Source organism: Labrus bergylta, chromosome 3 (assembly GCF_963930695.1).
Source record: "Labrus bergylta chromosome 3, fLabBer1.1, whole genome shotgun sequence".
Taxonomy (NCBI): domain Eukaryota; kingdom Metazoa; phylum Chordata; class Actinopteri; order Labriformes; family Labridae; genus Labrus; species Labrus bergylta.
This window is the reverse complement of record NC_089197.1, coordinates 22,216,038-22,233,804: the sequence shown is the minus strand read 5'-3', so window position 1 is coordinate 22,233,804 and position 17,767 is coordinate 22,216,038. Positions and strand designations below refer to the sequence as shown.

Here is a 17,767-nt window from a genome sequence, read left to right as displayed (position 1 = left end):
GTCACAAGTTAAACCTTAGGCTTTGCTGGTTGATTTAAGTGTACGTAATATATTGCTGATAGTGCAGGGTTCATGTGCCTATATTGATATAACTGTCACAGTGACAATACAATGCCGGTCATGTTTTTGTTCCTAATGCTAAGTGGGTCTGAAAATGATGTGAAAAAAAAAAAAGAAGAAGAAGAGACAACAGAATCCCGCCTTTTCAGAAAGAAAACAACATTTGGTTACAATAAAAACATTGACCACATTCATTTCCAACTTAAATGGAAAATTCCTTTCTGCCAGAGAAATACCCTGTCTCATTACCCTTCGGGGACAAATAACGTTTTTTGAATTGAATTGAATTACTATTAATAGCAGGAGATGCAAGTACGTATCAGTAAAAAAATGTATGTCAGTGGTCTACATGGAAAGGAGGAGTTGATTTATTTTACTTTTTGTAGGGTTGCATGTTTGCGCATTCTTTTATGTCATTATTATTTCTTTATTTAGATGTTCTGTGCAAAGTGGGATAAGCAGGAAATGTATTAAATTCCACCATCCCCTTGTTTGTTTTAGAAAGTGGTCTCTAACCTTTTGAATCCTCCTCTTCCCACACACACACCCTCCTGCCGTGGTGCACAAATGAGAGGAAAATAAACATGGACAAGGGAGTAAACATTTCTAAATGCTGACTTAATAAAATGCTTTTAATAAAAACAAGTGCAGAGACCTTAGGGACCATTGGTTCTCTGTTGGCCCACGCAGCTGCAGCACACTCAAGGTCCGCTGTAATCTCTGCCCCTGGTCCACTGGGACCTGATCCACCTCTGCCTGGGAGATCTTTGTCTGTACTGTGCTTAGACCAAGTGTCAGTGTCAGGGCAGAAGGAATTAAGTCATCTGTGTGCAGTATGAACTCACCTAATAAGCGATTGTTTTGGCTGGGGCTGTTTTACTAATGGAAATTAAACTTGAATGCAGAACTGTGGATGTGTCAACCTGTGACAACATAGATACAACTTTATATTGCAGGCTGAGGCCAATTGGTTCAGTAATAATCCATGGGAAACAAAAAGAGGGGTCATCACAGGGATGGACAGAGCACAAGGTTGTTTCTTCATTTTATGGTAGAAAGGAAGACAAAATTGTTAACAGTGACAGGAGTGGAGTAGCAGTCGGACTGAAATTTAGGATGGAATTTGTATTCAGATCAAGGTTCCCGCGAAATTGCCCTGAGCAACAGAGCTCTGCAGAGAGCAGGCTCTCCGTGGTTTCCTGTCATCTCTTCCCTGTTATATGCTATAACTGTGATGCAGCTCTGCTTATACTGAGTTTTTCCTCTTTCTCATTTGAAATCTGCAGACTCTTTCACATCCTAGACCCATGGTCAGTTTTCAAGTCAGCTGGCTCACTGCTGCTGAAAAAAACCCATTTAAATCCTTTCTATTATCTGTTTTTAAAGCAGTAATCAGTTGTGTATTATCTGTATTCTGCTCAGTGTAGCGTTGCTATAGATGATATAAATTGTATTTCTGACACAAAGTTTAAAGAAGAGTTATTTTATGAAAGGTAAAGGACCACCAAGAGAAGGCATCTGGGAGGTGGGTTGAATTTGAATTCGCTGCCAAAAAGAGCTTGCTGTTCTGAGTCAAATCAGACTGTGTTTCCGCCTTCACTGACCCCCTACTGCATGCTAACGCAATCTATGCAATCTTGAGCAAGACAAAAAAGCTCTGGGATACAGGGAGTATTGTGTTCAACTGAGTGCTCAACAGTTGAATTTAAATCATCCAGTATGTGATTAAAAACAGATTCAAGAAAGTACAAACACCCAGACCAAGATTGGGAGCTACAAGCTTAAGTTGATACAGAAGAAGAGGTGAAAATGGCACAATGATTGGACAAATTGTTTTTTTTTCAATAAAATAATAAAATAAAATAATAATAAAAATATATTTTCAATCTCAAGGTATGCCTTGAAACATGGTCATCAATAATAAAAACAAATAAAGATTTATTTTGTAGTTATAAGACCATTATTTAAAAAAAAAACTCATACATTTGAGAGACTTAAATCATTGTATGTTTAACGCAACTTTTGACAAAAGGCTTTAGTTATATTTATATATTTTCATTCTTATATATTACACTCCTCATAGCCCATTTCCTTCATACCCCCTTCTTTCTGCACTTGCTGGTCCCTTCTATGTGTTTAACCAATAATTTTAATTCTTCAGTGATAAAGGAGCTGAGTTTCATGAGTGAAGACTGATAGCCACGCTTAAGGTGAACAGAGCAGAGTTATAGTCGAGTCCTGAGTCCGAATCCAAGTCTGAGTCCTCAAGGTTGAGTATGAGCCAAGAATCAGTTCTCCACTTGAGCAAATACATTTATTGATTTAATTAGGTCAAATGCTTGTTATCTGAGTTTTAACTCTCAAATTTCTAAGTCTTTATGTTTATACTGAACCTTATTTTATTATTAAGACACAGAGCCAAATTATCATAAAATTATTTATCAAAAATGTTGAGCAGTGCAAGCTTTCAGCTGATTCTTTAATGTGTTGTATTGGTATATTAGCTGTTTACAGAATGTGTGCAGTAATGTCACAGTGATGTCGCTGCAGTAAAAATCGAGACATTAAAGCAGCAAAACAAAAACTATTCTAAAATCGTATAATTTGAATGGACAGAGAAACATTTCCGGAGAGGACTGACAAACTTTTAGTCTAAAATAAAATATTGAATACAGCTCTGATAGAGCTCAGGATTATAAGGGAGATCGCTGTTTTACTCCAAACTAATTCACTCCAAACTATTTCACTCTATGAACCTTCACTGACTACGTCATTTATTTGTCAATATAAGATTCTGACTATCATGTTGGCGTGTCCATTCATTTAAAGTACTGTGAAGGAAGTCACAGCATTATGGAGAAATGGGTTTCACGTCCTTCTTGGGGAGACACAGGTTGTTTTTGCTGCAGTGGGTTCACTGCATGTTTCTAATAAACTCCTACCTGCAATCCACCCGTTTTTAATCAGAATTTAAAATTGTATAATGCCTTTTGGCCAATCCGTAGTGATGACTGCAAAAGCTACGGGGTCAAAGCCGCTAGCCAACATTGGTAAGGGAGCTGGTCAACTTGGGAGGCTGTGACCACCAGGGCCATCACATGGGCCGACATGTGGGGGATGCTCCAGGCAAGGCTTCGTTTCCTGATCAAGGCCACATACAACACACTCCCCAGTCCCTGGAACCTGCACCTCTGGTATGGCTCAGAAGAAACCTGCCAACTCTGCAACTCTGCAACTCCTCAGACCCTGGCCTTAGGCACATTCTCTTCGAGTGCAAGGCAGCACTGACGCAGTATGGCGGCATGACCGGGTCCTGGGCAAACTAGTTAAAATACTGGAGACCCGCAGGTTGGAAGCAAACAGGGCCAGCCCAATTACATCCCAGTGGCTGATCCATTTTGACAGGCAAGGGAGTGAAGCAAAGAGTTGGACCACGAAGGAATCAGAATCAGAAATACTTTATTAATCCCAGGGGGAAATTTGTTTCTTGGGGACAAGAGATATCCCTCTTGTCCCCAGGAGGCGAGTGGCAGATGTCAGCTTACCTCAACCACCAGCTGAAGTTCCCTAAAGAGATTACCATGACATCTCTACGGCCGGATATTGTGCTCTGGTCTGTGCCCTCTAGAACAGTCATCATGGCAGAGCTGACTGTTCCATGAGAAGAGGGGAAGGAGGCTGCCATTGAGAGAAAGAAGAAGTATGCTGCCACATGCTCACAAGCTAGGTGAAGAGCATTCACCTCTCCTGTGGAAATTGGGTGATGGGGCTTCACTGGATTTGAAATCTACTGGAATCACAGGCCCCAAAAAGAGGAGCGCCTTCAAAGATTTTGCGTAGGAGTCAGAGCAGGGGAGCTTCTCGCTCTGGCGCAGAAGGAAGGACAAGGCGTGGGGGAAAGGATCCTAGAGCAGGCTGAAAGGACGGCTCCCACTGACAACCCTTAAGCCTGAACAATGGCACAATCGGAGTTGTGACAGGCAGAAATGCCGAGCAGGTGAAACCACCTGTGCTTACATCTGGTGTGGCAGCTTCCTAGGAAACCATTTCACATGTTGATGATTAGTTCAGTGGAACCAGCACATGGCCTTTCTCCTCCTAACCCTCCTTAATCAGACAAAAACATCTTGCAACAAAAGGTTAACAACATCTTCTGTTTGATCATGTTTTAAATCCCTACTGGAACCAGAGGGAATGGTAAACACTAAGGGTCTGAAAGATGCACTGGCGGGTGGGCCGTCAGTTTATGCAGATTTCTAACAGGCTCAGGTGGACTATCCTATTTTGTTAGGCCATTGGATCAGCATCTCAGCTGGCTATCAGTCTTCAAGTGTTTTAGTTTTAGTCATTTTATTTTTTGGTCCAGTCGTTTCTGTGTGGAATACATGCGATAAATAAAAGTTTTGTACCTTGCTACTCTTTTTTTCCTTTAAGCTATGAGCCTTTTGTATTGTAAATGGGCAAGTGTATTATTGTAATAAGGTCACCATAATGCAGAAAGAAAATGGATGAATCCAATCCTGTCGTAATCATCATTGTTATTCCAAATGTAGAAGACAGTTATTTTAGTTATGTTGTTTTCTCTTTTATATTGTAACTGAATACATGAATCAATGAGCACAGACAAAATAGACATTTGACGATCAGCTGATGATAGGCAAAATCTGACCAATCACATTTGACTGTGTAAATCCTTAGTTGGGGACACCCCTTGTAAACACTATTTGTCAGGTGGGATAGGATTGATTGGCCGGCCTTCTGCATAGTTGATGGAGACATTTGCTGGAGAAAGTGTGACGGGTTTACCCTTTTAGATTGGACTTTGATTTGTGAACAACCTATTTCCATAGCAACTAATGGCCCCAACAGACCTTGAGGGATATCATGTGTTTGAGGAGTTGGCTTTTTATGGCTTGGATTTATTTGATATTGCATAAATAGGTCAATGATTTCCAGATGAGTGGTTTTATTGATATGAAAGTTCTAAAAGCAATATGATGTGTATCTGTGTATGTCTGTAAACTTGGTATGAATGCTATCAGCATAAACACATCAAGTTTGAAAGGATGGTTAGAATACTATCACATCCCACCCTAAGGTTGCCCTATGGGGCGAAGACCTACACACAAAAAGACCTAATAAGAGCACATAAATCACCCTAAAAAAGTAAAAACTAGGGGTTTATTATTTATAAACAAAGAACAAAATTATAAAAACAGAGCTCAACTGAAGACTAAATCTAAAGTAAGTTACACAAACAGTTGCTTGTAATTGTCATTAAGTTGATTCACCTTGGCAGAGCTGATGACAACAGAAGGGGAGAAGGGACAAAGAGAACAGGGAATAATATACAGTAATAACAACCCATCCATCCATCCACAGCCTCCATACATTGCACCACCAGCGCTCCAGACATTTGAAACTTTTTACAGGAAGAGAAAATACAGCTACGGATAATTAGGACCCGAGCACTGACCTCGGAGCGAGGACCCTATAGTATCTGTAGGAGTTTTTAGTCATGTTTTTCCTTTGCACAAATGGATCGCTTATTTGGGGGCCTTAACATGCACGAAAACGCACAAATTTTTACATCATCCCAGGGGGAAAGTACAACTTTTCATGTAGGTATAGTGAGTGGGCGGTGCTAAATGGCTCAGTGGCGCCCCCTTAAAAATGTTCTCCCTCATCGGGAGGCCTTTTTCCTTCACTTACATTCACAGGGTTTTTCCTTCATAGAAAATCTTTGGCGCCCCCCAAAGAGGTTTCACCCAACACCAAAGAAACCCACCATCACCAAAAGGAAAAAAAAGCCCATTCAAATTGCATTTCAAGTCCTCTCTGAATGTATGTTGAAATATCAATATATCAAACCAATGTTGTACAAGCAGAACATAAACTACGCAACTCTGACTTACAGCATTTAATTCCCCTCTCATCTGCATTACGCATGCAGTTTACGCTGGATATCCAGTCGAGGCACTGTTTAAAATGTATTTACTTATTTTTAGTCTTAGCATTTATTGTATAATCTTAAATTGAATACGAACATGTCTTGTTTGTCTCAACAAGTTATTGAATAGAAACACATGTACAAACACATGTGGCTTGTTAGCTTAATTGGAGACTTAAAGGAGCACTATGCAGATTTGGTAGTGAAATTTTTAAGTTGGAGAAGAGAAACAATTCTTTGATATATTTTCTGAACTAAATACACAAACTTTACTCAAAGTAGAAAATGGATCCCTGGAACCATCCCTGGTTTGTAGCTAAAAAGCAATAAGCAGAGTTACGGTTTCACTGTTGCAGACCCCCTCCATAACTTCTCGCTTAGCATTTTATCTTCAAGCAGTGTTCCAGGGACCAAATTTTCCACTGAGGACAGTTTGTGTATAGAGTTATTAACATATACCACAGAATCTGTACACTTCTCCAACTTTCACATTTCTCTACCAAAACTACATAGTGCACCTTTAAATTACCTGTAGGAAAAGAAAATGGATGGATGGATTCAGGTTTATTTACAAACTCATCCAACGGCTTAATCATACTTTACTAATACTGAGTAATTTTCCACTTAAATTAGGGCTTTTTTCCTTAATTTGCTCAAACTAAAATACAATCTTCCTTGAAGGAAAATATGCAATTTTTCTCACTGAAATGTAGCAGAAATCAAATATATCCTCTGAAAATAACTCTGTGAGTCATGACTGTCTACAATGAGTGTGACACCTGAGCCAGTGAAATGTAGTTTAAAGTGGTATCCGGACAACATATTAAACTGAAAATGTTTAATACAGTCTGAAAAAATAACCTTACTGTCTTCTGATGTATGAATAACATATAACATAACTTTTCCTAATTAAAAAAAAGAGTTTGATATCCAGCCCTGTGTTCAGGTGTTTTCACCCTCTTAGATAGTACTACCTATTCCTGACCCTTTAAGAGTTTGTCTCACATGAGGAGACACAAAATACCAGTCACCGCTATTGATCTGCCTGCCAAGCCCATTTTTTTCCAGAAGCACCTGGCTTGTTCATTATCAGTTTCCCTGGCAAAGAAAAAGATGTGCCACCTTTCATTTCTTTCGGATGCCCTTGAGAAGTGAAAGTGAAGGTGGAGAGGAAGAGCAAGGCAGACAGTATTAGGGAGAGTAAGCAGATTGCCAGTGAGAGTCTCTGAGTGGGAGGAGGCATATGTTGGTTTGAGGAAATTCTAACACCACAGGACAAAAGGATGAGGCAGTATCTCTCCTATGTACTTATTTGACCCACTGTTAACCCGAGTGTACTGTACTTGCAGCCTGGCAGAGACGCTGCTGTCCAATTTGTCCTTCAGCTCTGGCCAGCTAAGGCTGCCTGCTGTGCAAGTTGGCATAATTTAATTGAATAGACTGAAGTTTGATGTGACAAAGCCCTGACTCATTCATCAATATGACTGATGCTTTGGCAAGGATAAGATGACCATAGAGAGAAAGCAGAGAGAGGTGTAGATGCATATTTTATCCTTGAAAAGAACCACTGAAAAACTAACATCTCAGTACTATACTAAAATTGAAAAGTCCCCTATCTGCATACCAACCTGACTGGTGTTGCTATATTTGAACCCTGAACATAACTTGAAGTTGTAATGCTATGGTTTTGTTTTATATCCTCCATTCTAGATTTGATCTCTGATCTATGAAGATGTTTGTGAAGGAAACAAAGAAAACAGTATTATCCCTGTAATACAAGAATATGGCCTAGGCTTCATTTTAAAGGCCTGAAACCGGCATCTGAATACTCACAGTACCCATTTCTCAAAGATCCAACTAAAATGAGCCCGACTGAGACTAATAAATGAAATATGAACCCAGCTTTCTGGCTATCTGGCACTTGACGAACACAACACATTGATTATATACTGTATATACTATATACTGTACTGGGTGTCTCTCTTCTTAGCTTTTATGTAGTCTACTTTCAGCATGAGGCAAATATGCACACAGATGATTTCTTCTTAAAAGTGTGTGTGTGTGTGTGTGTGTGTGTGTGTGTGTGTGTGTGGGGGGGGGGGGGGGGGGGGGGGGGGGACAGTTATAGAAAAATTCTACAACAGTATATTGATTTTTCTTTCCAACCTGTTATTGTGCAGTGAGAGCAATCCAAATGTACATCCTATGAGATAATAGGGCAGTGTCCTCCGATGCACTGTTGTCAGATAATTTCCTGGTATTAATTAGCTAAGGTGACTAATCTGAGGTGATATCATTCTGCCCTGTGTGTGTATATGTATGACTTCATTTTCTGAATGCCTCCATCCAACTTGTGTGCATAACATCTGCCAGTAATTAGTTTATTATCTGCAGATCAACTCTAAGAGTGTGTGTGGGCTTTTCTTTCAGAGCGTCCAGTGAATGCAGACCAGCAGGAACGGACCCTTCTAAAAGGCGTATTCAGCGTCAGGAAGGGCAAGTCGCAGCTACATAAGTGGGCAGAGCGACAGGTCATCCTCTGCGGCACCTGTCTAATCGTGGCCTCCGTCAAAGACAGCCTTACTGGAAAGATGCACATCCTACCTCTGGTGGGGGGAAAGGTAAGAGTGCAGTGTTTGTAGGTCCGACAACCTGACAGGGGGTTGACTTTTAACTTTATACTCTGCAATAACACAGCTGGGTTGGACAGCTGGATGGGGCTGAATGTAGTGCTATCAGCTAAGGTTGAAGAAACATAACATTTCACTAAAGAATCCGGATTTTATTTTTTCTAAGAGACGACTTCAAGTCTCGACGTAGGCTGGTGGAGCCCTTTACATTGGCTGTTCTACTAGCACTGGAGAACAGCCCTCTCCTGGCAGCCTTGCTGCATTCACCCCCTGGAAGGCTTCCAGTGAGCTGGCCAATCAGAAGAACATGGGTGCGTGGGGAGAGGCCTTAAAGAGACAGCAGCTGAAAAAAACCATTATAAGCAGAGCTGTAATTGGGGCATTTACTGATGCCAGTAAAAGATAAATAAGGTTTTTTTTTTTCAGTTGAAAACCATCCAAAGCCACTCTATAGGTTTTACAGACTGACAACATGAAGGGTGATAATGAGTATAATATGGAATCTTTAAAGGTTGCGTTTAAAGATTCCATATTATACTCATTATCTTTCTATAGTGTCTTTTTCAGAGTCTTTGTTTACAGTTTAGTTAACAATTCTTGGTGCTACAACTGAAACATCTTAGGCCATACTGTTCAGCAAAGTGCTGATGTCGTCGCTCCAGGCAACCAATCTCATACTAGAGGGGCAGGACTTGTTGCCCAGGTAGCAAAGAAAACCTGCTTTATCTGCCCCTAATTTCTTGTCACTTACATACCAATTTCAAATGGTCTCTGAATGTTAACGGAAAAAAATATTTTTTTTATGCAAAACTACAAAAACATGCTGTAATAGAATGGTGTACAATAGAGGAGAATAGCAGAATAGAGAATCATCTGCATAAAGACAGACATTACAGTTTTTAAGAGAAACAAATTACAAATTCAAAATGAGTTTTAACAATTGTAGGTAACATAAAACTTTTAATACCTTTGTTTTCATCTAAAAAGCTGGCTTCGTCCTTTGTACTGTTGAGACCAATTTACCGAATTAATTAATGAATTAATGAATGAATGAATGATTTAATTTTGTGTCAGGTCATTTACAAGACCCATCCCACATGGAATTATTCTGACACATTAGCTGAGAGTCAATACCAGTATAAATTCCAGCATAAAGTCCAGCAGCCGCCAGCATCACACGATCTTACATGAGTGAAAATTTACTCCATTCATTGTTAACTGTGCTGGGATACATAGCGACGCAGACCAAGCGTGCAGCTTTTCACCCTCATTATATCTAAATCATGCATTGAAAGAAAACTGTGGTATATGTTTTTGTAAATTAAGCTTGTGGAGTGCTCATTTGACTGAAAGACCCTCAATTAAAGACAACAAGTGAGGTGAGCAGTGCAACTTTTGGGCTGTGGGTCTGAGCTCAACTACCATACTGTAGCTAATAACAGTTCAAACTACACAAAGCTAAAACAGATGATACTAAAAGAGCTACACAGCTGCACAGAAAATGCATGTTGTGGACTTTGCTGAAAGCAATGGAATTCATGACAAAGAAAAAAAGTATAAACCTTTTTTCTCTCTGTGAGACCCCAAAAACAGACTGTGTCTTAACAAAGCACAGGAAGATAAGTATAGCTAAATAAAAATGTCATCACTAACAATATAATGAAATAAACACTACTGATACTTTTCTTTGCCAAGATAAAAACAGTGGAAATTGTTGCAATAATTTTGCATTAATGTTTCCTCTCTGTGCTCCTCCTCCTTCAATTTGTGTGTTGTGTTTGTATTTAGGTGGAGGAGGTAAAGCGGAGGCAACACTGTCTGATGTTCAGCTCAGCTGGATACCAGGCACAGACGTACTTTGTCAACTTTGACACACTGGTGGACTACCAACGCTGGCATCGGCAGGCATCAAAAGTAAGCAAGAATGTGTGACAGTTTGTTTGGTTACAGTTAGTCCCTCTGGGCTTGTACTTCAATCAAAGATTAGATGTTGGAATCAAGGTTGCCATCTTCCTATGAGTGGTCCAATCAGAAACCGCCTCTCTGAGTTGGTTTGATTGTCTCCACAGAGGCAGACACACAGCAGTGTCTTGCTTTGATTAAACAGCACACCTCTATTCATATACTATGTTTTTCTACTTTTAGTAGGGGGAAGTTCTATTAAGTTTCTTCACAATGTTATCTTCTTCTTTATGTTATGTAAGTTTTTGTTGATTTTAAAATGCACCATAACCCAAAAACATTTTCTTTTGTTTATTTAATAACACTGTTTGAGAATCTTGCCAGTTCCTCACAGCTGTTGATCATAAAATGCATTGTTTCTTTTCTTTTCTGCTCTTGTTGCTTTGTGTCTAATATCCTAATTATTGACTGTTGTTCCATTGCTCCTTCCTGGAGCTGAACTGCCTCTGTGTGAGCCTCCACTAAGGAGGAGCCAGCAGCAGACAATTAGTTATGGACAGACAAAGCCAACAAATAAAAAAAAAGGAAATCCAATTAGTTACAGATTCATGTTAAGTCCTGGATTTCTCTGGACTATAGTGGTATGGATTACTGGGTTAGAGAAGCCTGTAAGTGCACTGTATTTAGTATATTATACTACATTGCACAATTTTTGTGTGTGATGTGAAATGTGCCAAACAAGCACAAAACATCACAATCATGTAAGTTCAGCTGCGAGTGAGAATAAGAATGTTGTTATCTATCTTACTTTAGCAGAAAACTATTTAAAAGCACCACAAACTGCAGTCTTCAAAATGAACCCATTAAGATACATCGTCACCTATTTAAACAGTTAAAAAAAAGATCCAACAGGTGAACTGTCATAATGGCTTTATTGCAGAGCTAAGACTGCATTTGTTTTAAAAAGGGGAAACTGGGGTGCTGGTTATCTCAGTTGGTAGAGCAGGCGTCCTACGTATGTATATATGCTACAGTCCTCGTGGCACCAGTTGCTTGTTCAACTCCTAGTCAGCAACTGTTTAGTATATCTCATCCCCTACTCTCGCTTCCCTGCATTGCCTTTCACTCTACAGCTTTCCCATCCAATAAAGACAAAAGGCCAAAATAATAAAGTGGTACATGTATTTATACACATGTAACTAAGGTGTGACTTAACTGGTTTATGGTACAGAATTACTCCATTACTTTCTAAATTCCTTACAACTATTCTTCCCTGTCAGGTTATCTCCACTAAACTGGAAACGGGGACAATGTTTGTCTGAAGTAATATATTGGCAGGGCAGCTGGTGGCTTGCATAATTTGAGGACAATATAGTTGCTTCCACTGTTGATTGTCATAGCTCGCTTGAGGTAAAATCTCTTAAAGCCTGCTGTTTGTGTATGCTGAAAAAAAAGGCATTTGATGTTTGTTTTTTTTGAATCGCCATATCTTTGTAGAGTTCCAAAATAATTTAAGTTTGGAGATTCATGTATTAATATGATTCAAGCAGTGTATGCCAATCCTTTAGCCTGGGTATGTGTCGGAGGTGGCAGAGTGATGTCAGCTTTTAAAGCCTACAGGGTTCCCTTGGGATCAGATTTAATAGACTACCCCATTTTTTATCGGGTACTGAGTGCTCAGAGAAGTCAATATCTATGATAGATTAAACTCCCAGAAACACCTTCCTTAATCAGTAAGGAAACTTATAATGCTTTAAAATCCCAGTTGGTGCTTCTTGGAGTTAGATATGCTCTGTGACAAAATGTCATATATATACTGATAAGTCTTGGATTTTTTTTTTTTTTTAAACAGAAACATTTTCCCAAATTGTCTCAGAGTTTACGTCTAGCCCCAATTCAGAAACCTCCCTATTACATACTAACAGATTAACCCTATTCCATTTGACTCTTTGTGTGTTTGTGTGTGTGTGTTGTGTGTGTGTGTGTGTGTGTGTGTGTGTGTGTGTGTGTGTGTGTGTGTGTGTGTGTGTGTGTGTGTGTGTGTGTGTGTGTGTGTGTGTGTGTGTGTGTGTGTGTGTGTGTGTGTGTGTGTGTGTGTGTACTGTATGTATGTATTCATGTGTATGTGTCTGGGTTTAAATATAGGTGGTGTCTCAAACAATCTGCCTGGTGGACTTGTCCTGCTACAGCCTGGAAGCAGTACCTGAGTATCTATTTTACTGTCAGGATATCACTCACCTCAACCTGCGGCACAACTTCATGAGCCTTCAGGGACCTGGAGGCCTGCTCAACCTCCCCAGGTAATAACACATCCTTAACCTGAAGACTCCCTTCACAAACATTTGCTAACAGATGGATGTTTAAGGTTTTTGTGTAGCTGTGGTCCTGTGACAGAAAGTGTCATTTCATTGAAATATACTTTTAGTCCAACAAAGACTGCATTAATTACATTGTGCCATGTTTCAAGCGTCAGGTGAAACCAATTCCATGGCTGTATAAGATCAGATTGACATAAAAGTTCTTCAGGGACTTTATTTAGACATGAAGTGTATTTAAGAAGACGTGCACGGCTAATAAAGGCTAACCTTTGGTCTTAGCTTTTTAAAGCAACAATATGTAACTTTTCCACCTTTTCACTTGTTTCAAAGGTCAATTAAGCAGTTAAAATATATATGCTTGATAGCATAGTGCTGGGTGGCTTCATAAAAAACACATATCGGTATATCATGGTATTTTCCAAATTATGCCGGTTTATTTATGATTGGACATAGGTAGGAGTAGTGTTTCAAAGTGTTTAAAATTCCAGATGGAGTGATGAGTTACTCAAGGAGATTGGTTTATAACGACTTGTTCTAGTGAAACAAGGAGCTCATGGTAGCTTTACTGGATACAGAAAGTCATCTTACCCAAGCTACTTATTAGGCTTGTATTAATAAATAAATCCATCTTGCAAAAAGTTTTCTTTTTCCTTGTCGATATTTAAGTTAACTTAATAAGTTTGGACCTTACAGACCTTTTTCAATTAGCATGTAATAAATGACCCTCTTCAAACTTCAAACATTCAAATTGTGGCTGAACGAGACGACAGGTAAAAGTGCATGCAGGTGATCTGACGTAACAGCCTTTTCTCGAAACTGAATAGATCCGCAGGGCCTTATTTAAAAAAAACTAACAAAACATAAAAACTGTATTTATAACTACATTAGTCTGAATCCTCCTCTCCATGTTCTGAGTCTAAGTGCATTAAAAGCGGTTCCTTTGCTTTTTCACAGCTTTTTTTTGCTGGCTTCAGCAAACACTCTGGGAGACCTTCTGCTTGTCAGCAAATGAAAGTTGTCCATGTAGCTGCTAATCACACACAACTTTTGGTTGCTATCAATCTTGTTAACTATCTGTTATGTACACCGTTTCATATGATCATTTCTCATGCAAGCTTTTAATCTACCGGTATTAGAGCGCTGCATTAAAACCTCAGCATGTTGCTCAAATAGAACCTCCACAATTATAGTCACAAGTTCTCCAGCTACTCAGCTGTCAATCTTCAACTCTTTGCTCTTAATGTAAGTATTTGCTTCTTGCTTATCACATATTCTTGCAAGATATTTAAAAACAAAGAGGGTCCTAGTATCATCCATGAAGCAGGACAGGACTTTAGTTTTTGTCAAACTGAAACTGATCTTATTTAAACAAAGTCCATTGGTTTTCTGTTTTCTGTATCTGTGTGTGAGTCCTATGTTAAAACCTGATACGTTAAGTTGCCTTGCTGCTACTCACTAAAAAGACGGTGAACAATTACTGTGAGTGTCTTGCAAGTGTGTACTGTTTGACTGGCCATTCAGTAACACCATCCTCTGGTTGTACTAAGGCACTTATAGGGAGATTCTAAATACTTTTTCAATATGAAGGCTGCCCTTTTTTGGCTTCCCAGCCACTGACTGACTGTTTCCAGATGCCTTCATAGCCAACCTAATAACATGGTGCAAGCCCACATAACAAACAGCACACTACTCCCACAGTTCACTTGGGGGGAATGAATCTAAAGCACCTCATTTCTTTAGTGTTCACCATGGATTTCAACAATCTGTGTTCAGCCTCAGTTGCTAGTTCAACATGCATCTTCTTTGTATTCACACTTAATGTCTACTTATTCCCCTGAGACCAAACAAATAGCTCTGTAGACTTGACAGTGCATAGACAACAGCAGTTGGTCAGCTGATATGCTGGTGGCAGTACGTCTTCTTGGCTATTTATGTATTTTCACTTATTTTCTCAACCTAATATTGTTTGTGACTATTAGAGGTGTGCATCTCTCCTTTATAAGATGATTTGATGTTTTAGGGCTATAATCCGAGTCAGGGGCGATTCTTTGACTATAGAACGATTCATTGCGATTTGATTCGATCTGATACAAATTAATAATTCAATCAGAAGTATTTTTTTTTTACTTTATGGAACTGAGACAAAAAACATGTGTTTATTTCTTTTTCAAGAGACAAAAGAATAGACGTACTGCACAAATATGCTGACATTCTGTATATGATGTGAAGTCTTTATCTTTCACACAGGTGTCTCACTTTGACAGGCAGTTGGAGGAAGACGTACATTTTTTTACAAACAGAAATCTAAGCTCCTCTGTTGGTAGCACTTAGAGAGCTTTGTAAAGCCCTGCTTCCATTTAAAAGAGAGGGTTTAATTTCCCAAAGAGGTTCAAACTAAAGCCAATTTAACTTTAATTTAAATAAAATAATGAAAACACTGTAAGACATGTTTGTTTATGCTTTCATAATTTCTCTGATTTTGCGGTTGTAATTAACACTCACCCTTCATTAAAATTAAAATAAAAGTTTCTGGCAAGCTCTTGGGAAAATACGGCTATAGAGGCTGTGACTTAGTGAGTTGTGGCTGGAGAAAATATTTGGATCTGCTTGGGCTGAAAGACAGGATTGACTTCCATGCTGTTCTCTCTCTCTCTCTCTCTCTCCCTCTAAAGGTTTTCTCAGCTGAAGAGCCTGAACTTGTCTCACAACCGTCTGGGTTTGTTTCCTGAATGTGTGTGCGAGATCCTCACCCTGACTGAACTCAACCTCGCCTGTAATAGTCTCGACATCATCCCTGTGCAGATAGGCAACCTTCAGAGGTGTGACACAGTGACCCACACTTACTCTACCTAGCCTTTAATTAAACACAGTTCAGGATCACATAAGCAATGATTACCATGTTAAACCAAAACAAAATGTATTATGTAGGTACATAAGCAGTTGAAGCAGTACATAAAAAGGTAAAAGTAGTATCAGAAGAATGTATCCCAAATACAACCCCCAGGTTAATGCACAAGTTATAATCAAGGTTACCTTTGAAATTATTCAAAAGTATGAAAAAAAAACACATAACAATTGATAACACCCCAAAATACACATTCATGTTTTCTCCCCTACATGTACAAATATGTTCAAAAATTTGCCAAATAGGCAAATATTTATTTCGTGATTATTTCCAAACCAAATCTGTCTATACACCACAGAAGGACATCGATTTATTGATTGTTATATGAGGTTGTCTGTCTTATTAACTTGTTTTCCATTTTTCATTATACTAAATTCTTTGCTTATTATTTACTCAGAAATATTGTGGCTTGAACTTTTAGGCCACATGTACACATAATAAAAGTTGATAAAAGCTTGAAGTCAGTGAAATTATTAAAGAATATATATTATATTGTATCAAATTAGGTCAAGAAGCTAAATCTGGCAGTTTTCATCTGTTGAGCTTATTGGAGGATGCTGCTTGGTAAACAAGGCCCTACAAAAAGACTCAAGCTGATATTTTACCACTCATCAAGTTAAAGAAAGCAAATAATGACTTATTTCCTCCTCTCCATTATGTAGCCTGCAGACGCTGTCTTTGGATGGAAACCACCTCAGCTCCCTGCCTGAAGAGCTGGGTGGCCTGAACCAACTCAATGGCCTTGGGCTTTCTTTCAACAACTTCTCTCACATCTCTGCTGTGCTGGAGAGATTGAGTGCAGTGGACAAGCTGGCCATGGCTGGGAACAGAGTGGAGTGTCTAGATTTGTGTACTCTGGCCAAAATGAGCCACCTGAAAAACATCGACCTCCGGTAAGAGGCCAGCCAGGGGGATAAACAGCTCTCAGCCTCTACAATTCCTCAGTCCCTTTCTGCTTTTCTTCCTCTGTCGATCAATATGAAAAATACAATATGTAATGTAAAGAGACGCCTACAAACACTGTCAGTCATCCAGTGACTAAGAGGGCACAAGAGAATAACGCTGCAATGCCACCTATCTATAAAGTTTTTCTTTTTAGTGTTTTTCCTCTGGCATTGACAAAAACAAATATCCTGACGCAAACACGAGTTTAAGAACAACAGCCATTTCCTCTTCCTTCCCCACTCCTCTAGTCTTTACCTTTTTATTAAACATTTATTAATAGATGCCAGGTTTGCTTAGCACAACGTTTTTTTCTCTGCATTGCCCTGCTTCACATCTTTGTTCACACCTGGAAGCGGTCTAGAACTACAGCACTACACTCAGCAGCTACACAGGAACAGTTGGGGGCTGGGTGTCTTACTTCAAAGGAACAGAAAGCTCATCTCAGATAAATTCAAACCAGTCTGAGGATCAAACCAGTAAATAGTGTTAAAGATTATCCTAGCCAGTAGTCTAAGGTAGTTAAGTTTTGGTTTGGCAATGGCAGACTTTTTTTAAGAGGAAGGTGCGTCTGTGGTGGATTAGTGGGCTTGCTGCTCTCAGGAAAGAGAAGTTGTAGTTTATTAGCAGGATAGATGGGATTAAAGGAGTCTGGATCTCAGTGCAGTGTCAGTGTGCAGTCATGACCTCCAATTCCTTTGCACTTTTTATCCAACTTCTGGTTGTTTTTCAAAGTAGGTTACTAAATATGGAGAAGTTGTTCCTATTAAAGTTAGGGGAGAAACTAAGGCGGGTCCCCAATGTATCTTCAGACAAACACAATATCTTGGATGTAAGATTCGTATTAGTTTTTTGGTTTTTTTAGATGATTTTCTGAGGGCTTTTTATGCCTTTATGAAATAGGACATCTTGAGAGAGACAGGAAATATGGGTAGAGAGAGTAGGGGATGAAATGCACCGAATAGCATCAAGATCGGGAGTCGATTTTGCAACCAGTGCGAAGAGGACTGTTGCCTTTGTACATTGGGGGCCTGCTTCAGCAACTGAGCTAAACCAGCAC

The 17,767-nt window shown here is 39.3% G+C and overlaps 1 protein-coding gene across 1 annotated transcript in view; it reads left to right on the top strand.

Annotated features, from left to right (window-relative positions):
* phlpp2 (PH domain and leucine rich repeat protein phosphatase 2) overlaps positions 1-17,767 on the top strand; it is a 36,752-nt gene that overhangs the window by 8,070 nt on the left and 10,915 nt on the right. The window contains exons 4-8 of the mRNA XM_029275367.2: positions 8,441-8,631; positions 10,429-10,554; positions 12,688-12,842; positions 15,533-15,679; positions 16,428-16,658. Of these exons, the coding sequence (XP_029131200.1) occupies positions 8,441-8,631; positions 10,429-10,554; positions 12,688-12,842; positions 15,533-15,679; positions 16,428-16,658 (850 nt within the window). The remainder of the gene's footprint in view (positions 1-8,440; positions 8,632-10,428; positions 10,555-12,687; positions 12,843-15,532; positions 15,680-16,427; positions 16,659-17,767) is intronic.